General features: G+C 47.2%; 2 protein-coding genes, 1 long non-coding RNA gene and 1 pseudogene across 3 annotated transcripts; all 4 read right to left on the reverse strand.

Annotated features, from left to right (window-relative positions):
• Window positions 1-760: 760 nt before the first annotated feature.
• Window positions 761-5,473, reverse strand: LOC130514246 (ADP-ribosyl cyclase/cyclic ADP-ribose hydrolase 1-like; annotated as a pseudogene).
• LOC130514100 (ADP-ribosyl cyclase/cyclic ADP-ribose hydrolase 1-like) lies at window positions 4,998-24,641 on the reverse strand. Its single transcript, XM_057013462.1, has 8 exons — window positions 24,500-24,641; window positions 24,274-24,409; window positions 23,861-23,943; window positions 23,715-23,788; window positions 23,560-23,652; window positions 23,331-23,417; window positions 5,417-5,587; window positions 4,998-5,277 (listed from the first exon to the last, which is right to left on the reverse strand). The coding sequence occupies exons 2-7, from the start codon at window positions 24,314-24,316 to the stop codon at window positions 5,485-5,487; spliced, it is 483 nt and encodes a 160-aa protein (XP_056869442.1). The 5' UTR covers window positions 24,317-24,409; window positions 24,500-24,641; the 3' UTR covers window positions 4,998-5,277; window positions 5,417-5,484.
• Window positions 7,495-9,415, reverse strand: LOC130514101 (uncharacterized). Its single transcript, XR_008946912.1, has 4 exons — window positions 9,276-9,415; window positions 8,586-8,764; window positions 8,169-8,198; window positions 7,495-8,073 (listed from the first exon to the last, which is right to left on the reverse strand). It is a non-coding gene; the product is annotated as an uncharacterized LOC130514101 (long non-coding RNA).
• LOC130514096 (ADP-ribosyl cyclase/cyclic ADP-ribose hydrolase 1-like) lies at window positions 10,900-13,811 on the reverse strand. Its single transcript, XM_057013459.1, has 8 exons — window positions 13,566-13,811; window positions 13,180-13,306; window positions 12,949-13,084; window positions 12,510-12,592; window positions 11,576-11,649; window positions 11,416-11,502; window positions 11,246-11,329; window positions 10,900-11,173 (listed from the first exon to the last, which is right to left on the reverse strand). The coding sequence occupies exons 1-8, from the start codon at window positions 13,706-13,708 to the stop codon at window positions 11,116-11,118; spliced, it is 792 nt and encodes a 263-aa protein (XP_056869439.1). The 5' UTR covers window positions 13,709-13,811; the 3' UTR covers window positions 10,900-11,115.
• Window positions 24,642-24,901: the final 260 nt, after the last annotated feature.

Below are 24,901 nucleotides of genomic sequence, written 5' to 3' on the forward strand. Positions count from 1 at the left end.
AAGTGTTTCCTGATACTACAGTAGTTTTGTGTGTGTGTGTGTGTGTGTGTGTGTGTGTGTGTGTGTTTGGGGGGGGGGGGGGGGTATTCTAAGTGCGTCCACACCAGCCAGCTACACGCTGAAACCCAGGAAGGAAATACTGTTGAATGTTGTTAAACCAACTGGCATCTGCAGTGACGTGCATCCAATATAATTTTATATTTCCCCTTGTGAATTGGAACTTCAGCAAAACTTTTGCAGCCCCATCAAAGAAATTAATTTGGACAGTATTCAGTCCTCTAGTTTACCTTGCGGAGCACTGACAACCTGACATAAACTTGTGTAGAGACCACCAGGCGAGGGCGACGAGCACCAGAACCGCGATTTTAAGGCAGAGCTTTATCCGAATCCTCCGTGGACCCCCCCCGTTGATCCGCTTTATTTATATCGCGCGGCTCCCCGTGACGTAAGCACCCTCCGCCGTCGAGCTTCCAATGCTGATAAAACCACGTGGGTCTGTTTCGGCGAACAACAACAAACGACTAAATAAAGACTAATCTCTCATTTTTTTAGATTGTCAGGTGAGACACTAACGTGGTTCTGATCACAATCCCGTGATCCGTTAGTCCAGTTTACCCCCCAAAACACCGGCTGCGGACCTCTGACACAGATTTAGCTAGTGTTCGCTAAAGCTAAAACTCTGAATATGAACAGGAGCAAATGCAGCACACAGATGTTTCAAAGCTGATTTCACACATTTCAGAATTTTATTATTAAAAAAAAAAAAAAGAAGGCAGATAATGGTAGGACCGTAATCACCCTGACACAAACAGGTCAGATATCAGTCCTTTATTATTATGCACCCCTGCTGGTATCTGACCTGTTTGTGTCAGGGTGATTACGGTCCTAACAGTCTAAATTTATGAAACACATCACATTTACAACCCGGTGATACAAGCCTGAAAAAGTACTTTAGCTAGCTTCAGACACGTGCACCACAATGGTGCAGCACATCCAATATGGCTGGATTGGTGCTGGAGCAGAACTTCACCAGCAGTTCGTGCAGGAGATGTCATTGTTGGAGGCACATTCATTAATGCGAGTTCTGCAGAGAGACACGAGACAGTCAGAACAGTGGGCTGGGGAACGGCTCCTCTGAAGCTGCCCGTATACTTACTCGCTCACTTCCTTGCATTCGTAGATGATTTTACTGTTCAGTTCCTGCCTTAATTCATCTAAAGACTCGTTTGAGCAGTTGGACCTGAGCAGACCCAGAGCAGAACTTCAGGTTCTGGACATTTACGTGGCAACAACCTCAAACTGGTGACAGGAGAGAACCTAGAACCTTACACGGGTGTCGTCGCTGTGACAAGGACGACGGTCAACTTCGTGACGTTGGTGGAGTCCAACTTCAACTTCTGAACCTCGGTTTCCCCAAAAACACTGAAAACAACAGGACACATGTCAGAAAACACCATCTCCACCCATAAACTTGGAAGGTAGCGGAGGGACTGACCTCGAATTGTCGAAGGGGGTGGCGATGGATCCGTTCAGCATCACCGTGGCGTCACCACAGGCAGCCTCTGCAAACTGTACACAGATGAGGCCTTGAGAATTTTAGAGGAAACCATCCGTCTGCCTTCACCATGACAAACATTAAAACAACCGAACGGCCCCATTTTGAGATGATCTTTTCACGCCTGGTTAGTTAATCATGCCTTTGCATCTCCATCTTTAGCAACACATGTGCACAACTGTATTACTACCCACATGCAGGTGTTTATAAGCCTCACACGGTGTGTCGTACATGTTGTAGTACTTCCTCACAGCCTCAGCCGGCCTCAGAGCGAGAGTTAGGACAAAAATAGGTGGACCTGTCCGTACTTGCATGATCACATACCGTATTTTCACAACCACAAGGCGCACCGTATTATAGGGCGCACCTTCAATTAACGGCCTATTTTAGAAATATTTTCATACACAGGGTGCACGTGTTATAAGGCGCATAGCATAGAAACTGCGTAGTGCCTGTGGTTTCATGACGCATTCACTAGATCGAGCTGCGCTAAAAGGAATGTCAATAAAACAGTCAGATAAGTCAGTCAAACTTTATTAATAGAATACAAACCGGCGTTCTCACAACTCCATTCACTCCCAAAATGAATAAACAGCTGTTTTATTATTTTTCCCGAGTAACGTAGTGTTTTCGTGTAACACAGTTTGTTTAATAACAGCGAGTTATAACAGGCAGTGCAGCATTTTTATCACAAATGGATATTGGAGTTTAATAAATCTTCGATTTAGTGCAACATTTTTATCACGTAGTACCGTTGCGGTAAATCAAACGTTAGTGCAAACACAATATACGGTAACTCGAACTCTCGAAGTAGTGCAAAGCGATAGCAATAGCAATATAACAATAGCAATATAACAACGTTGTTCAAACGGTAATGTCCATATTCACAGTATGACCAGCCTTGTTAAGTTGTAAACACACAAAAGAAACACGTAAAGATCACTTTATCAGTTCATTCCTCATCCAGGAATCCCTCGAATTCCTCTTCTTCGGTGTCCGAATTGAACAGTTGTGCGAATACGGCGTCCAACATGGCCGGCTCCGTCTCGTCAAAGTCGTCATCAGGGTCGGTGTCGCTGGTGTTGTCTGGCATTTCAGTGACAATCCCTGCCTTCCCGAAAGCTCGGACCACGGTCGATGCCCAGGCATTTACGATCCACTGGCAGATAGTGACGTATGACGCTCGGCGCCGTCTCCCCGTCTTGGTGAACGTGTTCGCCTTCCGTCATCTACCGCTCCCACGCAGTTCGCAGTCTAGCTTTGAATGCCCTGTTGACACCAATATCTAGCGGCTGCAGTTCCTTTGTTAATCCACTTCTTGCTTTGTTTCCTTGGAAGCTCCGTTGAGTCTTCTTTACCTGGCGCAGGTCGTCTTGTTGCTTCCTCCACTTCCGCACCATTGATTCGTTCACGTTAAATTCTCTTGCCGCTGCTCTATTTCCGTGTTCAACTGCGTGACTGATAGCCTTCAGTTTGAACTCTGCGTCGTAAGCGTGTCTCTTGCAAGGAGGCATTTTGGGGTCTTTACAGACAGAAATGGTTTGGGACTGAACTAGAATTCCTATTTATCGCTCTTACTGCTGTTACCTCAGCCACGCCTACTGACTACGGTAGCCGCGATTAACCAATATTACCGTAATCCATACAAAAGGCGCTCCGGGTTAAAAGGCGCACTGTAGATTTTTTTAAAAATTCTAGGCTTTTAGGTGCGCCTTATAGTCGTGAAAATACGGTACTTGGGAAACATGGGAAACGCTCAGGAGAGCACCATGTGACTCCATGGCGACCGACACAAAGCCTCATTGAGGACCCAGACCAAGAGACCATTTTAGCATTCAGCCAGGATTTGTTTTGACTCTCGAGCACTGGAAACATTGTCAAATTGTTTTTATAAAATCACCAATCCTTCACTTACTTTAGCTGATCCTTGAGTCCAGAAGGAGCGAACCGGGTTGTCTTCGCAGGTATTCCAGTCAGGGCAGCCGCTGGTGAACGTTTCTAGGTGACATCAGCAGATCAGCGTCACGTCAAAGGGATATAAATAAAATAAAACATTTCGAGTTGGGATAAAGCCTCAGCCTAATGTAATCACTCAGACTCTGCACTTGTCAAAAATTCCCTGATGCCAAATCAGTCAGTTAATATTAACAATTAAAGTCATATTCGTGCACAGCGCCAGCTCTCTACACAAACAGGCAGCCGGTTCAAAGGACTCAGGCTCTGATGTGCCGATAAATGAGTCAAGTTAGAACTCGTCCTGTAAGTGCACCACAGCATCCTTCTGCTGTGTTACACATGTTAATAGCAGCTGAGAAACCTTCTGGCTTGGCTAATAATGAAGTTCTTGGTCTTACCATTGCTGCCCTCTTTTCCACACCAGCTTAGGTTGTCCAACACCGACCCCAGCAGGGTGTCCTCCATCGTAACAAAACACTTGGTGTTATCATTGTAGGCATGGACCACATCCTTCGTTTTGCTCCAGAACATGGTCTAAACACCCCGTCAAAATGAAAGGTTGTATTTTGCCATGAGCGATCTGAGAGCTGCCACAGGTGGGTAACAGACAGGTGACGAATCGAGGTTACCTTGCCGCATGTCATTGTGATGGGGGCCACCTGAAACAGGGGATTGTAGGCATCTGTGGGAATTTTACAGGGGTCCCGCCCCACATACGCTTGCTCAAACGTGCTCCATATGGTTTCACAGTCGCTCCTGCAGGGAATAAAACATCTTCCTTATCTTTAAGACCCCGTTAACAGCTCCCACTGGAACTTCTTTCCGTATTTTTAAGTTTGTCTACAGATTTATACTCAACACTCAATTGTGTAACTACTAAAACTGCTTATTTGAGTATTTAAACCATGCAGCGCTCACATTAAACAGTCCACCTGCAGAAAGCCTAAAGCATAAAAGGCCTCTTGTGTGATTTTCTGCAGGTCTGCGGTGTATTCTGTGATCCCAGTCTTGACTTACCCGTTGTACTGGTGACACCTGGCGATAAAAGTCTCTTTAAACGTCTGTTGGGGTGGTTTCCGACTGAGTGTCACTCCCAACGTGATCGCGACCACCAGCACCACCACCACCAGCCACCACAGCCGCGATCCAGACCCGTCGCTTCATCCCTCTCTTCTGCCAACTCACTCCGGAAGTCGCCTCGGCTGTTGGCAAGACGCAGTCCGCCTTCTGTCACCCGAGTGCTCGCGCACGCTGTCTTATATGGGCACCCCCCGCCGTAATAAGTAATAATAATACTGGAACCACGCTGCACTCTTGGTTGCAACAGAGTGGCGAGAACCTTTCGGGCTCTTTAGTTACTTATGCAAAAAATAAATAAAAGGTTGAGACCTTTATCTAAACTGCTGCTGTTGAACACACCCTTGCTGACGTTTCCTTTTAATCCTTTTTAAGAATTAAGGCTATCGATGAAGAAAAGAAAGTGAACTGCGTGCATGAGTTTATCATTAACAGGTTAAAAGTGCAGGAAACGGAAGTTTAGCAGGTTTTAGCTCGTGTCTTTTTTGTATTAAATGCATCGTGTATAATAACTTAATAATTGAACATGTTGAATACACATCTGCCCTGAAAGTGAGAGTGACCCACAGCCAAAACCTCAGTCCTGACACCTCGGGGGTCTTTTTTTTTGTTTGATGCACGACTGAACTGCACAGTATAAAAGACTTTTGGGGCTTCCTGTTGAACTTTGGTCTCATAAACCTTGAAACCTGTGAGATAACAACAAAGTTGAACACACTGATTGTGATATCGCATCAGTTCTCACTCACATGTTACAGAAACACCACGGTTGGATCAACACAAGTGAGAAACGTGACCTTTGAGTCGATTATTAAGCAGCATATTTACTTTGAAAGTTCTGCCGTAGGTGGGATCTGTAAAGGTCAGAGACTCCTGTTCCGACATGCTCAGGATTTTCAAGTTAGCATGAGGATCTTTCCAGCCTTTCCCAGGCTGTGTGCATCTGTTTGGCAGGACGATTGTTCGGAGTTCCAGATCCACTGTAGGATCATCTGTGTCCTGTAGACAGATATGATATCCTTTACCCAAGGGTCCCTTCACTGGAAAATCCCACAAACAACATCGGTGTGGAGCTCCTGTTTCTACCAAGTCCTTCCATCTACTTTACTTCTTTACAAATGTTTGAGTTTTAGGCGTTAAAAGTTTAGAACTGCATCAAAAAAACAGACAGCCTTTTTTCGCAATATACATAACGTATTTTCACGACCATAAGGCGCACTGTAATAAAAGGTGCAGTCTCAGTTATGGGTGCTATTTCTGTATTTACAACATACATAAGGCGCATCGTATTATTAGGCGCATGCTGAAACATACAGTAAAAAATGACAAGTAAAACAATGAGTTTCGACACATTTATTGAACAAAATATTCATTCTTCCGCCACAAAACCATCAAAGTTTTCATCTTCTGTATCTGAATTAAACAGCTGCACTATTTTAATGTCCAACATCCTGAATTCCTCTTTCTTGTTCATCACCTGAATCAGACTCACTGACCGGTTCCGGTTTAGCGTTGATTTTGTGAAAGCTCTTCCAATACATGAAGACGGTATCATAGTCCATGCGGCTACAATCCACCTGCATAAGGTGGCATAACTTGCCCGCCGCTGCCTCATAGATGTGGCTGGGCGTGGTTATCTTGTCGTGGCAGTAGGTGCGGAAGATGGCCGCCCTCTCCTGGTAATCCGTGGGCAGCCGCTGCACAACAGCTGTCCTTGCGCGTATGAAGAGATGCTGCCTCCTCATGAAGCAAAAACACCAAGACGGACCTCCTTGGAAGTGCTCAATGTCCATTTCTTCAGCAATCGCTTTGACCTTTGGACAGTAGAGACGCCCCTTCCAGTTGTTCGCTGTTCCACAACCAACTGTTCCACTCGGTCTTCCAGCTCGGGCCACTTTGCTTTGTTCCCGCAGAAACTCAGCTTTGTCTTCCTCACTTTCATTCACTTTCTTGTTTTCTCCACTTTCTGACCATGGACTCATTTACATTAAAATGTCTCGCAGCTGCTCGATTGCCATTTTCAGCCGTATATTCGATGGCCTGCAGTTTAAAGTAAGCCTCATATTCTCTCTTGACCGGCGCCATTTTAGGGGATCCTTACGCGGAGGTGTGCCGCTAATCGATTGGTGGAGCCTTTACCGTAGTGCACCTACCAAAGGCACACAGCAGATTTTGGAACTCAGTCCACACACAAGGCGCTCCATATTACAAGGCGCACTGTCGATTTTTGAGAAAATCTCAGTGTTTTAGGTGCGCCTTATAGTCGTGAAAATACGGTAACTTTCCAAAACGTCAACGCACCACTGCCACGTCTTCAATGATGCCTGATTTACAAAAAAACGACATTGTTACTGGTTGCGATGCTTCTCACAGGCTTTGACTTTGGTTCCTGTCCCGGCTGGTCAGGAACTCGACTACTATAAGTATCTCCTAAAATGGCGCCGGTCAAGCGAGACGCGTATGAGGCCTACTTTAAACTGCAGGCCATCGAATATATATAATATATATCTACTCTCACATAAATGCACCTATTACTGATGCAGCATTTCTCCCGTCTTCCTGATCCATAGGGTCCATCAAGACCAGAAGGTTGAGGTCAGAGCTCCGTACAAGGCTGCACCTGGGCCCATGGACGTGTTTTCTAATCCCATCGACGCCTTCTAACGTAGAGCAACTTTAGACCAGTTCCAATATGGCTATAATAACCTGTATATTACTGATGCTCTCTGTATATGTGGCATCTACTGCAGGTCTGTCCATCCCAGGGAGAGGAGCCCTCATCTGTGGCCCTCCTGGTTTCTTCTTTCTCCCTAAATGGGGATTATTTAAGTGTTTCTGAGCCATTTCAAGGGTCTAAGGACAGAGGGTGTCGCAACTGTAGAGCCCTGTGAGGCTAAATAAACTTGACTTGAAGGAGATGTGTTGCAGTGGTTTAGGTAAATGGTCCCCCCTCCCTTCTATAATAATAATCGTGCTGTCTGATCAGCCACACCTGTGGGCTGGATGGATGAACAAAGGAGAAGGTCTCGCGAACACACACTTGGCCAGATTAGGGAGCAACATTCGAGTGAAACACGCCTTTTGTGAATTTAAAAGAAGCCCTCAGATCTTTGGGTTTCGGCTCATGGAAATGGGAGAAAAAACAAAAGCCCTGGCTCGTTCATACGGGGAAGCTTCCTCTTGAGCAGGTGCTTGTGGGAACTACAGCTGCACAGCGGGGAGTCAATCATTACGAAAGTCAATCATTTGAACCGTTCCTCTATCTGCTGCCCTGTAAGCGCATTAACTCCTCGACTTCTGCTCAAAACCAACACTTCCTGTTTCAACTGCTGCTGTTCAAGCCCCGGTAATCCCTCGTTACCTCACACCGGGGTTCACCAGGGTGCTGTACTCGTAGCACCTTCCCATCACGATGTGCTTAATGTTGGGAGTGGTGCCGAGCTCGGCCCCGGGACGGCCAGCGCAGAGCAAGAGCACGGCGAGCCCTTTGAGAGTGGACACAATGATGGAAGAAAGAGTGATAATATGATATTAGGGAGCAGCACAGCAAATAAAAGAGCAGAAGGGAAGGGAAACTTACAGACAACAGAGATCATCACAAAGGCCTCAACTGAAAGCAAAAGCAACTCACATCAATTCAGCGTTTTAAGATTAGATTAGATTAGATTCAACTTTATTGTCATTACACATGTCACAGGTACAAGGCAACAAAATGCAGTTAGTATCTACCAGAACTGCTTAAGTAGCGAATAAAACTGTGATGGGTATATACAATATATACACGCAGTGATATATGTTTATGATGTCAATCTATATGTTTGTATTTACAGAGTTCACAGATATGTAAAGGGTATATAAAAGTCATTGCAACCAAGATAAATATATATACAGGATGTAACTATGGTGCTGAATTTCCTACAGGATCAATAGAGGTTAAGATGATTATCTCAAGAACTTTTTCTCCTAAGTTCAGGACGGAGGCGTGTAAAATACTCACCCCAGCCACGACGCCAAAAGCCCCTCCGCTCTAGCACAGCTTCGTCCTGAACCGAAGCTTAAAGGACAGAGGAAAGTTTTCCAAGCGGCCCTCCTCCCATCCAGACCCCATGACTCCCATTAGGTGGTGAGACGTTGCTGTTGTCAGCTGCCACGATGGCCTGAGGGGCACCGCGTTGCCTTTGATGGACACGTAAGTGTTTATGAAATGTAAAGGAAGGGGACAGTTTGCACAGAGATGTACTCGCAGAATGTGGAAGAAGCATCAGAAAACTGGTGGAAACTTCACACACACTCAAGTGCTCCCTTTGACAGGTCAAACAAAGACCAGTGGGCTAATTTGGAACATCACCCTCTTTATATCCTTAAATTTCTTAGCTTGTTATGCTGTCCACAAATGTCAGACGGGGGCTATGACCCCCGCAACCCCGTTAAGGGAAGAGCAGAAGCGGTTTGTGATCAGTTTAATCGACCCTCATCTCTGATCAGAAGCGCCTGGGCGATGCTTCCATCTTCCGGCAGGAGGGGGTATTACGTGTGTTTACGTCTAGATTATTAAAATTCAGGGTGACGATACAAATTTAACAATATCTCTTACAATTTTAATAGCTAACTCACTAAAGTTGTTACATTGCTAATACAGTGGTTATAACATGAAATCATGCTGTGTAAATAGACGATTTGTGTTTACCGGTCGATCTACGTCCCAGTCCTCACCTATGGCCATCAACGCTGGGTGATGACCGAAAGAACGAGATCGCGGATACAAGCGGCTGAAATGAGTCTCCTCCGCAGGGTGGCCGGGCTCAGCCTTAGAGATAGGGTGAGAAGATCGGACATCTGGGAGGGGCTCGGAGTAGAACCGCTGCTCCTCCACATCGAGAGGAGTCAGTTGGGGAGGCTCGGGCATCTGGCTAGGATGCCTTCCGGACGCCTCCCTTTAGGGGTGTTCCGGACATGTCCCACCGGGAGGCGGCCTCGTGGCCGGCCCAGGACGAGGGGGAGAGATTACATCTCTCGCCTGGCTTGGGAGCGGCTGGGGGTCCCCCCGGAGGAGCTGATGGAAGTGGCCGGGGAGAGGGCTGTCTGGGCATCCCTCCTGAAGCTGCTGCCCCCCGCGACCCGGATCCGGATAAGCGGCAGAAAACGAATAACAGCAATAAGGCCAACTAGACCTGTTCAACTGTTACCCCAGAGAGGTAAGAGCGTTGAGGGTCTTTTGGAAGAGATTATTTTAAAGATGTTTTTAAGGCAGCCTTTGAAAAGGTATATAGTTTATGTTGCCCCTGAAAATGTTGTTTTCAACTGTCAGCAACACCTGAGTTATCATTGTGTTATAGGCCTATGTTAAATAAATCTGTAACAAACTAGACAATTAAAATAAATTAAATTAATTCATATAAACTCTTAGGAAATACAAGCCTATAGAATCTTTGCAGTTGTGCATTTTGAAATGCTGTTTTTTTTTTTTTCCCCCAAACTTCAACATGTGTTGTGATCCAGGATTCCCAGTTGTGTTTGTCCTGCAGGGGGCGTGGTGGAGCCATGCTCCGGCCACCTGTTGGCGCACCTGCAGGACATCAGTGATCAGCAGTTTTCTTTTACTCGAAGTGTAAGTGTTTCCTGATACTAGTTTTGTGTGTGTGTGTGTGTGTGTGTGGGGTGTGGGGGGGGGGGTATTCTAAGTGCGTCCACACCAGCCAGCTACACGCTGAAACCCAGGAAGGAAATACTGTTGAATGTTGTTAAACCAACTGGCATCTGCAGTGACGTGCATCCAATATAATTTTATTTCCCCCCCTTGTGAATTGGAACTTAAGCAAAACTTTTGCAGCCCCATTCAGGAAATTAATGTGGACAGTATTCAGTCCTCTAGTTTACCTTGCGGAGCACTGACAACCTGACATAAACTTGTGTAGACCACCAGGCGAGGGCGACGAGCACCAGAACCGCGATTTTAAGGCAGAGCTTTATCCGAATCCTCCGTGGACCCCCCCTTGATCCGCTCTATTTATATCGCGCGGCTCCCGTGACGTAAGCACCCTCCGCCGTCGAGCCTCCAATGCTGATAAAACCACGTGGGTCTGTTTCGGCGAACAACAACAAACGACTAAATAAAGAGTAGTCTCTTGTTTTTTTTTAGATTGTCAGGTGAGACACTAACGTGGTTCTGATCACAATCCCGTGATCCGTTAGTCCAGTTTACCCCCAAACACACCGGCTGCGGAACTCTGACACAGATTTAGCTAGTGTTCGCTAAAGCTAAAACTCTGAATATGAACAGGAGCAAATGCAGCACACAGATGTTTCAAAGCTGATTTCACACATTTCATAATTTTATGATTGAAAAAAAAAGAAAGCAGGCAATGTTAGCAGGGGTGCATAATGATAACAGCTGGTGGGTTCTGGTGCAGTTCTGGAGGACTCTCACTTAGAATCTGGCCGGAAAAAGTACTTAAGCTAGCTTCGGACACGTGCACCACAAGGGTGCAGCACGTCCAATATGGCTGTATTGGTGCTGGAGCAGGACTTCACCAGCAGTCCGTGCAGGAGATGTTATTGTTGGAGGCACATTCATTAATGCGAGTTCTGCAGAGAGACACGAGACAGTCAGAACAGTGGGCTGGGGAACGGCTCCTCTGAAGCTTCCCGTATACTTACTCGCTCACTTCCTTGCATTCGTAGATGATATTACTGCCCAGTTTCCGCCTTAATTCATCTAAAGACTCGTTTGAGCAGGTGGACCTGAGCAGACCCAGAGCAGAACTTCAGGTTCTGGACATTTAGATGGCAACAACCTCAAACTGGTGACAGGAAACCTAGAACCTTACACGGGTGTCGCCTTTGTGACAAGGACGACGGTCAACTTCCTGACCTTGGGGTACTTCAAATTCGGAACCTCGGTCTTCGCGAAAAAACTGAAAACAACAGGACACATGTCAGAAAACACCATCTCCACCCATAAACTCGGAAGGTAGCGGAGGGACTGACCTCGAATTGTCGAAGGGGGTGGCGATGGATCCGTTCAGCATCACCGTGGCGTCACCAGCGGCAGCCTCTGCAAACTGTACACAGATGAGGCCTTGAGAATTTTAGAGGAAACCATCCGTCTGCCTTCACCTTGACAAACATTTAAACAACCGAACGGCCCCATTTTGAGATGATCTTTTCACGCCTGGTTAGTTAATCATGTCTTTGCATCTCCATCTTTAGCAACAGATGTGCACAACTGTATTACTACCCACATGCAGGTGTTTATAAGCCTCACACGGTGTGTCGTACATGTTCTAATACTTCCTCACAGCCTCAGCCAGCCTCAGAGCAAGAGTTAGGACAAAAATAGGTGGGCCTGTCTGTACTTGCATGATCACACACTTGGGAAACATACTTACTTCCCGGGTACTGTTCCTATTCTATGCAATACTCCTGCCAGCTATGCTCCAAGTTTCCCAGGAGTGTTGTTCCTCTTCCCATTGGATTAAGTATGCATCAGATGTCCCCTGTCTGCTGGCGGGACATTTGGGTATCCCACAAAGAATTTCACCCCTGTCAGCAGCACCACTGGCAGAAAGTATGTGCTTTAAAGTACAAACTACCAAGTATAGATTCAGGAACTTGACCACTCGCACCAGACCAGAAGGGAGTGTCTAGATAGCCCTGGGAGCATGAGCTAATTTCTGTTATATAGAATCATCCTGAAGTATTCCTTATTCACCCCCTCATTTGTTCAACTTTGTCCCTCCATCCGTGGGTTGCTGCAGCTCGCTCAGGAGAGCACCATGTGACTCCATGGCGGCCGGCACAAAGCCTCATTGAGGACCCAGACCAAGAGACCATTTTAGCATTCAGCCAGGATTTGTTTTGACTCTCGAGCACTGGAAACATTGTCAAATTGTTTTTATAAAATCACCAATCCTTCACTTACTTTAGTTGATCCTTGAGTCCAGAAAGAGCGAACCGGGTTGTCTTCGCAGTAATTCCAGTCAGGGCAGTCGCTGGTGAACGTTTCTAGGTGACATCAGCAGATCAGCGTCACGTCAAAGGGATATAAATAAAATAAAACATTTCGAGTTGGGATAAAGCCTCGGCCTAATGTAATCACTCAGACTCTGCACTTGTCAAAAATTCCCTGATGCCAAATCAGTCAGTTAATATTAACAATTAAAATCATATTTGTGGACAGCGCCAGCTCTCTACACAAACAGGCAGCCGGTTCAAAGGACTCAGGCTCTGATGTGCCGATAAATGAGTCAAGTTAGAGCTCGTCCTGTAAGCGCACCACAGCATCCTTCTGCTGTGTTACACATGTTAATAGCAGCTGAGAAACCTTCTGGCTTGGCTAATAATGAAGTTCTTGGTCTTACCACTGCTGCCCTCTTTTCCACACCAGCTTAGGTCGTCCAACACCGACCCCAGCAGGGTGTCCTTCATCGTAACAAAACACTTTCTCTTATCATTGTAGGCATCGACCACATCCTTCGTTTTGCTCCAGAACATGGCCTAAACACCCCGCCAAAATGAAAGGTTATATTTTGCCATGAGCGATCTGAGAGCTGCCACAGGTGGGTAACAGACAGGTGACGAATCGAGGTTACCTTGTCGGGTGGCGTTTCGATGGGGGCCACCTGAAACAGGGGATTGTAGGCATCTGTGGGAATTTTACAGGGGTCCCGCCCCACATACGCTTGCTCAAACGTGCTCCATATGGTTTCACAGTCGCTCCTGCAGGGAATAAAACATCTTCCTTATCTTTAAGACCCCGTTAACAGCTCCCACTGGAACTTCTTTCCGTATTTTTAAGTTTGTCTACAGATTTTTACTCAACACTCAATTGTGTAACTACTAAAACTGCTCGTGTGAGTATTTAAACCATGCAGCGCTCACATTAAACAGTCCACCTGCAGAAAGCTCAGAATAAAGGGCCTCTTGTGTGATTTTCTGCAGGTCTGCGGTGTATTCTGTGATCCCAGTCTTGACTTACCCGTTGTACTGGTGACACCTGGCGATAAAAGTCTCTTTAAACGTCTGTTGGGGTGGTTTCCGACTGAGTGTCGCTCCCAACGTGGTCTCGACCACCAGCACCAGCAGCAGCACCACAGCCGCGATGCAGACCCCTCGCTTCATCCCTCTCTTCTGTCGACTCACTCTGGAAGTCGCCTCGGCTGTTGGCAAGATGCAGTCTGTCTTTTGTCACCCGAGCGCTCGCACATGCTGTCTTATATGCGGCACCCCCCGCCGTGACGTCACTGCCCCAACGCTCCCGCCGCTTGCGCTGCGCTCCTCCGGCGTTACGTTCAACGGGAAATTTGACCATTATCAGTGTGACATTAAACTGAAACCGAAGTTAATAAGATTACTGGATCCACGCTGCACTCTTGGTTGCAACAGAGTGGCGAGAACCTTTCGTGTTCTTTAATTACTTATGCAAAAGATAAATAAAAGGTTGAGACATTTATCTAAACTGCTGCTGTTGAACACACCCTTACTGACGTTTCCTTTTAATCCTTTTTAAGAATTAAGACTATCAATGAAGAAAAGAAGTTGAATTGCGTGCATGAGTTTATCATTAACAGGTTAAAAGTGAAGAAAACGGTAGTTTAGCAGGTTTTAGCTCGTGGCCTTTTTGTATTAAATGCATCGTGTATAACTTAATAATTGAAAATGTTGAATACCCATCTGGCCTGAAAATGAGAGTGACCCACAGCCAAAACCTCAGTCCTGACACCTCCGGTTGTGTTGCATGTTCTCACTCATATGTTACAGAAACACCACGGTTGGATTAACACGTTTCACAAGTGAGAAACGTGACCTTTGAGTCGATTATTAAGCAGCATATTTACTTTGAAAGTTCTGCCGTAGGTGGGATCTGTAAAGGTCAGAAACTCCTGTTCCGACAAGCTCAGGACTTCAAGTTAGCGTGAGGACCTTTTCCTCTTCTTCATCATCTGAATCAGGCTCACGGACCGGTTCTGCTTCAGCGTTGATGCCGGCTTTTGTGAAAGCTCTTACAATACATGAAGACGGTATCATAGCCCATAAAAAGGAGAGGTTGGGGTCTCCAGGAATTTAGCTGGTTTAGAGCGGCAAGATGTGGGATGTTGGTGTCCAAATTAAAGAACACGAATACAGATGTCCAGGTTATGAGTTATGATTTATTCTGCTGTGGTCTGCAACAACAACACAACGAATATCCATCAGCACAGCAAGCACACATCAAATACACAAACACAGTCAAATGAGCAACACCGCAAATGAAGCAGTACAGTTCAATTCTCATTTATCCCACAACAAATCACCTAACACGAGACATTTAGATATTATTATTAGCTTGAACACACATTAACGTAACATAAAGTTAGCTTATACACAACTAAATAAGTACAACTATGCACTGCCAACTCCTTACCTTATGGCATTCACACACAGCAATAAACCACAGGAGCACAGGCAAATGAAGAAAGATAGGCAAAAAAGGTGAAATTATCTCAGCGTAGCTGCATCTGAATGGACACGCACTCTCTACAGTTGCATCGGGTGTGAACAATTAACTAATTAAAGTACCGCATGCACAGACGGCAGTGGTGCGTTCAAGAGCGTCGGACATCAGTGTTGCATTCGAGAGCATCGGAAATATGAAACTTCAAGGAAAAACTAAATAACAATGAATAAAACATACTACTTAGATAAACTCTAACAGTATACAATAATATAAACAGTGTGGGCTTTCGAACACAGCCGCCCCCGACTGTCTGCACAGACAGTCGTATCCAAGGTAGAAAGGCCACTCAGGCAGGTGGATCTGTAGCTCTGTCTTCGAGCTTAGGGAGCTGGACCAGACGACGAGCTACTGGTCGAATGTATGTCCGATCTTTGACCTCAATGGCAGCAGTTCGGATGCGTCCATCAGCTCCAGGGTAAGTGGCAGTCACCTTCCCGACAGGCCATAAAGCCCGCGGGAGTTGGGGATCCACAATAAGCACCACTTGATTTGGTTCAAGATGTTTGCCATCTCTCTGCCACTTCTGTCTCTCCTGTAGACTAGGCAGGTAGTGACTGATGAATCTGGTCCAGAAGCGATCGACAAGAACTTGGCTGTGCCGCCATCTGCGATTCCCAAGGGTGTCATTAGAGTCATATATGACCTGAGGAAGTGACGCATCATAGCGTCCCATCAGCAGAATGCTAGGTGTGATAGGGTCTGGATCAGCTAGGTCAGATGAGACATAGCCAAGAGGCTTTGCATTCAGGATGCCCTCTACCTCCACAAGGACTGTCTGGAGCACTGTCTCCGTACGGTCTGTTCCTTAAGAACTACCTTGAGAGCTGTCTTCACGGACCGCACTTCTCTTTCCCACGCTCCACCAAAGTGGGGAGCACTGGGGGGATTGAACAGAACTCGATCTTCTGTTTTGCCAGCTGTTCCTTTAAGTGCGGAGCCATGGTCTCAAAAGCTTTGCGTAGCTCTCGAGCTCCACCGACGAAGTTTGTGCCGTTGTCGGACAGGAGTTCAAAGGGTTTGCCTCTTCTGACGACGAAACGGCGTAAAGACATCAGAAAGGCATCGGTGTCGAGACTTTCCAGGAGATCTAGATGCACACATCTGGTTGTCATGCACTTGAAGACAATGCCCCAACGCTTCTCTGTTCGGCGTCCGATCTTCACCGTGAAGGGCCCGAAGCATCTACCCGAACGGTAATAGCGGGTTTAATAAAAGCTTGTTAAGGTAAGAGCAGCAGACGAGCAGGTGGCAAATCAGCCATCTTAGGGACAGAAGGATTGGCACGCCATGCCTGGCACTGCATGCAGCGACTCTGCTGCCTCTTGACAGCTTCCCTGCCCCGCAATATCCAAACCGACGACGTAGCTCTGCCAGCACTCGTTCAGGGCCAGGATGCAGGAGGGTCTCATCGAAATCCTGGATGATTAGATTGGTCAAGGGATGCTTTGGATCTAGCAAGACTGGGTGGATGGTGTCTAGTTCTAGCTGCTCTGCTCTTCGTAACCTCCCCCCAACTCTGATGAGCCCTGTATCCTTATCATACTCAGGAGATAGGGAGCCCAATCTACTGGAGGTTGGCAAGGGTCGGTCGGTGATGAGCGCCTTGACCTCTTCCGGGAATGACTCCAACTGCGCCTGTTTTAGGAGGAGATTCTCAGCTTTGATGTAATCAGCTGCTTCGTGGAGCGAGTCATAGTTTGGATCAGCCGCCCCGTGTAAGAACCGCACTGTTGCTTGCATGAGTTCCTTCCATGTGGAGAACATGCTGACCTCGGGGAGTTGAGGACAAGAATCAACAGTCACATGTCCACAGAAGGAGGATTTCTTCAATTCACTATCATCTGCCTCTGGATAGGAAGATGGGCTGGTCGGCCAGTGATCCTCTGTCTGACGTAAGAAGGCAGGACCTTGGTGCCAGTGGTGTGGTCGAGATAACTCCTTCAGGGTCTTGCCCCGCGTGATATCATCTGCAGGATTGTTCGCAGTATCCACATACCTCCAGTTACTCACGTCCGTGAGACTCTGTATTTCTGCCACACGTGTGCCCACAAAAACCTTATATTGGCAAGATTCGGACGTGATCCAGTGGAGAACAGTAGTGGAGTCTGACCAGAGAATGATCGTCCTGATGGGTAAGGTGAGCTCAGTCTGAAGGACGCTGGCTAGTTGAGCACCGGTGACTGCAGCACTCAACTCTAACCGCGGCATGGAAAGTTGCTTCTTTGGTGCCACACGGGATCGAGCTAGGACGAAAGAAACATGCACTTGCTTCTGAGCATCTTCTGTCCGTAGATAGGCAACAGATCCATATGCTCTCTCAGAAGCATCACAGAAGATGTGAAGATCTCTGATAGATGTCGATGAGTCTGCAGACACTGGTGCATAACATCTGGGAATCTCCATCTGGATGAGATCAGGAATCTCACGCTCCCAAGTGAGCCATCTGTCACGGAGGCTCTGTGGCTGGATCGGGTCATCCCAGCCAGTTTGTGCCTTCCAAAGATCCTGAACCAGAATCTTGGCCCTTGTGGTGAATGGTACAATATAACCTAGTGGGTCATACTGACAGGCAAGTACCCTGTAAACGTTCCTCAACGTAGGTTCAGTTCTCTCCACTGGTCTATGTTTGTACTTCAACGTGTCATGGATGCAGTCCCAACGTAACCCAAGAGTTGGTTCCTGCAGGTCCGTACTGTATTGGGAAAGCCATAGCTCACTGCTCTCAGATCTGATGTTGGATGGAAGATGTTCGATAACGGCAGGAACATTACTAGCCCACTGGCGTATTTCGAAGCCTCCAGTGTGGAGTAGATGGCGCAGGCGATCAACAACATCCTTAGCTTCCTCCTTTGAGTGGGTGCTGTGGAGACAGTTATCCACGTAGAATGACTGCTCAACAATATCAATGAGGTCGCTGTTGGACTCACTTGTATTTTGGACGTGCCGTTGCAGGGCGTAGATGGCACAGCAGGGGCTGCACGTAGTGCCGAACGGCAGAACTTGCCATTCGTAGATCTTAGGCTCCTCAGTCCTCTTCATATCCCGCCAGATGAAACGCAGAACTGGTTTGTCGGCTGGCAGAAGGCGTATCTGGTGGAACATGCCTTTGATGTCACCGCTCACCGCTACTGGGTACTGCCGAAACCGAATGAGGACTCCAAGCAATGATGGGCCTAGGGTAGGTCCAGGGAGGAGAAGTTCGTTCAGAGACTTCCCTTCGTGCCGGAAGGAACAGTTGAAGACGATCCTGTCCTTGTTGTTGTGCCGAACCATATGGTGAGGTATATACCAGGATTCTGGGGTTGATGTAGCTACCTCAGGTGGCACCACTGCTACGTAGATCATCCTCTCTAGCTCCCTGATCTCTTGACAGTACGCCTCAGCGCTTTGTGGGTCTTTGGCAAGTCTCCTCTCTGTGCTACGAAGACTAGACAACACAGTTTCCATAGGGGCTTGGAGAGTGGCGGAGTTGGCACGACGAAGCAACGGTGTAGCATATCTTGGTATCCCATCAACAGTGATTCTAACGGTGGATGACTGGAGTAAGGCTAAGGCTTGCTGATCTTGCTTCGATCGGGTCACCTGCTTCTTGCTTGTGTAGGGCAGCGTATCGATCTGCCATAGACGCTCAACATTCTTAAAGAGTTCACAGGTTGGTGAGTCTGTTACTGTGAATAGGCACTGCTGCTCGGAGGCGGGAACTTGGTCAATATTGGTGGGACCTTGAAGTGACCAGCCAAGCTGGGTATGGACTGCGATGGGCCCTCCTGGTGGACCTGTCCGCACCGGCTCTATGGGTGTCAGGAGATGAGGCAGATCAGATCCGATGAGCAGCAGAGGTTGAGCATGTTCTACAGGAGGCAAAGGTAAGTTGCGGAGGTGCTTATATTTCTGTTGGAGAGACCTCACTGGATAGGAATGCTCTGAGAGACCTAAATTCTCTGAGGTGAATGCATGGTGTATATGATACCTCTCTTCAGGTTTGAGCAGTGAGGAAACGTAAAGGGTAACTGAAGCGCCTTGAAGCTGCACTACCTCTTGGTGAACAGTTCGGACGGTAAGTGTTTCAGGCTGCGCGGTGAGGTTCAGACGTTGTACAGCTTGTGGCAATATGATGCTTCGCTCTGAACCGTCGTCTAGCACTGCATACGTCTCCAACACTCTGTCCCCAGCATGAAGTAAGACTTTCACAACCTTCAGCATCACCTTGGGGGATCTGTTTGGTCTATCCAAGTACACCTTTGTAGTTGGAGCGGTCACCATAAGCACACTCTTCTGGGTCTGCTGGACTGCGTTGTGTAATACTGTCAGATGTTGCTCTTTGCAGGTATTGCAAGGTCGCTTGAGGGTACAAACCTCAGGCTTGTGAGATCGTCCGCACTTCCAACACCGCTGTCCGTCCCTTATCCACCTCACAATCTGCTCTGTGTTCAGTTTCTTGAATTCTGCGCAAGCATTCAGGAAGTGCTCCTTATTGTCGCAGTGAGGGCAGTATGGTTTTGGTTTGGATGAGAACTTCATGGGTGCTGGACGTCCTTTGAGATCTTGATTATCACTGGCAGTGAGGAGGAATGCTGTGGATTTCTCCTTCGATTTGTTGAAGGGACGTTGGTCCTTCTTTGGTGGCTTGGGTGCTTCAAAGTTATAGAGAGAAGCAGCTCTACCAGCTATGCGTTTGGCTTGGGATTTCATCTGAAGCCAGACGCTCAGATCAGGCAGAGTATAGGTCTGGTCCGTACCTGTCCGAAGGATACCTTGGTTCAGACAGTATTCCACAAACCCGTCGCGGTAGCTTGGCGGCATCTTGCCCAATAGCCGGTCGACATGGGATCCACATCTTAACTCATAGCCATTCTGTCCCTCTAGGGTCCTAAGCATGCCTACTAGCGTTTGAATGGACAAAGCAAACGCATCAAATGCCTCGGAGTCTCCGAACTTGAGGGCTGGCGCGTTAAGGATCGCACCGAGTTCACTTTGGACGAGCTGACGAGGTTGACCGTACTTATCTTGCAGTGCCTGCATAGCCGCTGTGTACGGCCTTGGGTCATGCATATAGGCTTTGGCTAACTGAAGCGCACTAGGTAGCTTCAGGTGTCCCAGAAGCACTTGATACTTGTACTGCTCACTCAAATGCAGATGACTATTCAGCAGGTTGTCAAGTGCCATCCTCAGTAGCGCAAAGTCACTTTCTTTACCACTCTCGAAGAAGGGGATCATAGGTTTGGGGATGCCATAGGATGTGGCACTGAGTGGGAACACATCAGCCGTCTGTAGTTGAGGCAGCGCTGTAGTGGAGCACGACTCTGCTTTAACCGGGCAGGTGAAGGCTGCACTGGAGGGGAGATACTGCGCTGGGTGAACTGGATATGAAATTGGAGCAGAGTAGTAGTTCACTGGCGCTGAACTACAAGGCAGGGATACTGGAGGAAGGGCAGGATGTGGTAATGGAGGAAGAGATGGATATGGCGTAGAGGGCGGAGCTACATGTGGTGCTTGAAGTGAAGTCTGAGCAGCTGGAGGCAGAACCGCGTGTTGGCTGGCTGAAGGTAGAGTCACTGGAGCTGGAGGTGGAGTCGCATGGGGCGCTGCAGGTTGAGGTACAGGTTGCCTTGCCTCACTATGATCTGATGGACAGGGTGAGGATCTGGCACCACCAGGGTCCTGTGCTTTCTCTTTCAGGAGAGAAGTAACCATCTTCGCTATTTCCAGCTGGTTCGCTCTCTTCTTTAGCTGTCGTCGGCTCTCAAGCTGTCTTGTTAACGTTTCCTGCGTTCTGATGGCTTCCTCCTGCAGCTGCTGGGCCTCTCTGGCTTGAGATTGAAGTCGCAGACGTTCATGTTCTATTTGGTTGTCCTCTTCTAGACGCTGTTGTAACTCCTCAAGCTCCATCTGTTTCACTCGCTCTTCCAGCTGTGCTGTTTCCAGTTCTGAGAGAACGTTAGAGGGGAATCTGCTCGAGGACGAGCGAGATGACCGTGTTGATCTGGAGTCGCAGCTCTTCTGAGATGAGCATGTTCTCCCACTACGTGATCGCTGGGAGGAGAGAGCTTGTTGTGTGGTATGGGTTTGTCCCTCTGAAGGGAGTGTTGCAACCACAGTCAGTCAAGTAGGCTGGGGGACATCTCTCTCTCCTCCAAAGCACGTTGGGGTGCGGGCTCAGACGGGACATCTGCAGGTTCCATACCTTGATTGATACTCTAATCCGGCTCGAAGGACCATAAAAAGGAGAGGTTGGGGTCTCCAGGAATTTAGCTGGTTTAGAGCGGCAAGATGTGGGATGTTGGTGTCCAAATTAAAGAACACGAATACAGATGTCCAGGTTATGAATTATGATTTATTCTGCTGTGGTCTGCAACAACAACACAACGAATATCCATCAGCACAGCAAGCACACATCAAATACACAAACACAATCAAATGAGCAACACCGCAAATGAAGCAGTACAGTTCAATTCTCATTTATCCCACAACAAATCACCTAACACGAGACATTTAGATATTATTATTAGCTTGAACACACATTAACGTAACATAAAGTTAGCTTATACACAACTAAATAAGTACAACTATGCACTGCCAACTCCTTACCTTATGGCATTCACACACAGCAATAAACCACAGGAGCACAGGCAAATGAAGAAAAATAGGCAAAAAAGGTGAAATTATCTCAGCGTAGCTGCATCTGAATGGACACGCACTCTCTACAGTTGCATCGGGGGTGAATAATTAACTAATTAAAGTACCGCATGCACAGACGGCAGTGGTGCGTTCAAGAGCGTCGGACATCAGTGTTGCATTCGAGAGCATCGGAAATATGAAACTTCAAGGAAAAACTAAATAACAATGAATAAAACATACTACTTAGATAAACTCTAACAGTATACAATAATATAAACAGTGTGGGCTTTCGAACAGCCCATGTGTCTACAATCTACCCACATATGGTGGCATAACTTGCCCACCGCTGCCTCATACCGTATTGGCCCGAATATAAGACGACCCTGATTATAAGACGACCCCCTCTTTTTCAAGACTCAAGTTTGAAAAAAGACTTTTTGAACACCAAATGTAATTTTTATACAGAAAATAATTACAGTACATCTGAAACAAATGATTATATATTCGACCCACTTTTCTCCAGATTGTCGCTACATTTCTCTATTTTCTGTTATCTCTTCTCTTATTTTCTTCTCTTTTCTTTCTTACCGCTATTTTTTACTTTTCTTCTTCGTGCTACCGCTATTTTTTTTTTCTTCTTCTTGACAGGGGTTCGCTTTGGCCTGGGACGTTAAGTTCAGCATTCGCTTTAAATATATCTGGCGCCATCTAGCGTTGTGAATGGTATAATGTCTAGACCGCGAATGTAAGACGACCCCCACTTTTCAGTCTTATTTCAACGCAAAAAACACCGTCTTATATTCGGGCCAATACGGTAGATGTGGCTGGGCGCGGTTATCTTGTCGTGGCAGTAGGTGCAGAAGATGGCCGCCCTCTCCTGGTAATCCGCGGGCAGCCGCTGCGCAACAGTTGTCCTTGTGCGTATGGAGAAATGCCGCCTCCTCATAAAGCAAAAACACCAAGACGGACCTCCTTGGAAGTGCTCAATGTCCATTTCTTCAGCAGTCGCTTTGGCCTTTGGTGACAGTAGAGACGCCCCTTCCGGTTATTCACTGTTCCACAACAAACTGTTCCACTCGGTCTTCCAGCTCGGGCCACTGTGCTTTTTCCCGCGGAAACTCAGCTTCGTCTTCCTCACTTTCGTTCACTTTCTTGTTTTCTCCATTTTCTGACCATGGACTCATTTACATTAAAATGTCTCGCAGCTGCTCGATTGCCATTTTCAGCCGCATATTCGATGGCCTGCAGTTTAAAGTAAGCCTCATATTCTCTCTTGACCGGCGCCATTTTAGGGGGTCCTTACGCGGAGCTAATCGATTGGCGGAGCCTTTACCGTAGTGCACCTACCAAAGGCACACAGCAGATTTTGGAACTCATTCCACACACAAGGCGCTCCATATTATAAGGCGCACTGTCGATTTTTGAGAAAATCTCAGTGTTTTAGGTGCGCCTTATAGTCGGGAAAACACGGTACAAGAAACCAAAAGAACTCTTGAGTGTCTCTGTTTCCAATGTTGCCATTGCTGTGGTTCAGGGCCACCATCAGTTTAACACTATCTTATGCAAAGCGTTATGGGATACATGGAGTGCTCCGAATAGGGTACAGCACTGACACTGGTTTTGGCTCACCGGTCGTTGTCTGCGCACGTCCAGCGGAAACATCGAGTCCGGAGGATTTCGAGCAGGTCTAAGACGGATCCTCGACTACAGGATTCCCTGAGATGGAAAAACAACTCCTCACTCCTCTTTAGCTCCAGCAAATGTACTCAGAATCAGCCTCTTGGCATCCCAAAGTTTGGTGTTTTAGTCCTCAGGGGATGAGTAACCTGATGAGTTTCATTTATGACTGTTTCCTTACATGAAGGGTCCCTCCCGATCGGTCACCACCTTTATGTTGACATGATCCACCCTGCAGGGGTCCAGACTGTCCAGCTCAACACTTCCAAACATGCTGCGAGAACAAAACACAATCATTTCTGATCAAACACATTCGCCACAGATGTGCTTCGGTACCTTTCCCTATTGAAGGCGTCGACGACAGAGCCGTTGAGCAGCACGGTGACGTTCCCACAGGCCATTTCTGCAAACTGAGACATGAGGGACATCATGTGAGGCCAACGTTTCACTCTGGCGTGCGTGAATAACGGCCGGACGCTCACGTTTTGGGAAGCTTGGCGCCACAGAGAGTACACTGGATGGCGTTCACAGGCTGACCAGCCGGGACAGGAACCAAAGTCAAAGCCTGTGAGAAGCATCGACATTAGTAATGATGTCGTTCTTTTTGTAAATCAGGCATCATTGAAGACCTGGCAGTGGTGCGTTGACGTGTTGGAAAGTTATTCAAAACCACATTCACAGTAAATCCTTGAGGAGCACAGCTGCAGCTTCCTGAGCGATGGTTGAATTGGGTGTACACGTAAAAAACAAATCCCTTGCGGCGTGTCTGTGTGCTAGTTTGTTAGACAGCAAAGATTTTTTAGCATTTGAGGTTGCATCTCTGCAGCAGGCCATCAGATTCTGGTTAATTTGAACATCAGCAGCATCCCAGATGTGCTATAATGTGTTTTTCTACCGTCGTTGTCTTCTTGTCCACACCACAGGAGGTCATTGAACATGTAGCCGGCTAGCGTGTCCTCTAGCGTCCAGAAGTACCGTAAAGCTGCTACAAAGGTCTGCACGAAGGTCTTGGTCTTACTCCAGAAGAGGAACTAAACAGAACAGAAGAAAAGCCCTCATTTACAGATAGTTAGCCTGATGGTGTGTCAGTAATTCAGACCTTAAGCAGAACTCTTGCTTACCCGACCACAGGGGGAGCCCAGGCTTGTGCCATAGCGTAAAACATGTGTCGATAATCCTCCACCGTTGTGTTACAAGGAGTCTGACGGCAGACGGCCTCCTCAAAGTGTCTCCAGATGCTCTCGCAGTCATATCTGCATGTAAAGTTCAGTTATATTCCTCATCACAGCTGTTTTAATACCTCAAACAACAGAAATTCTTTTTGGGTGTAAAATTTGGCTATTTGCTTTGGTTTCTTTGATGGCACGAAGACTCTTGTTTAGTCGTTGTTGTTAGGGTTCAGACTTCTCCAAATTTCCTTCTTTAAATATGAGTAACCTCCCCAACTGGAAAGAACCAAATCTGATGACTATGCTGCAGACTGTGTGGCGTTTGCCATGGTTAAGGTAGTGGCATATCACGTG

The sequence above is a fragment of the Takifugu flavidus genome, chromosome 17 (genome assembly GCF_003711565.1).
Source record: "Takifugu flavidus isolate HTHZ2018 chromosome 17, ASM371156v2, whole genome shotgun sequence".
In the NCBI taxonomy this organism is placed as follows: Eukaryota; Metazoa; Chordata; class Actinopteri; order Tetraodontiformes; family Tetraodontidae; genus Takifugu; species Takifugu flavidus.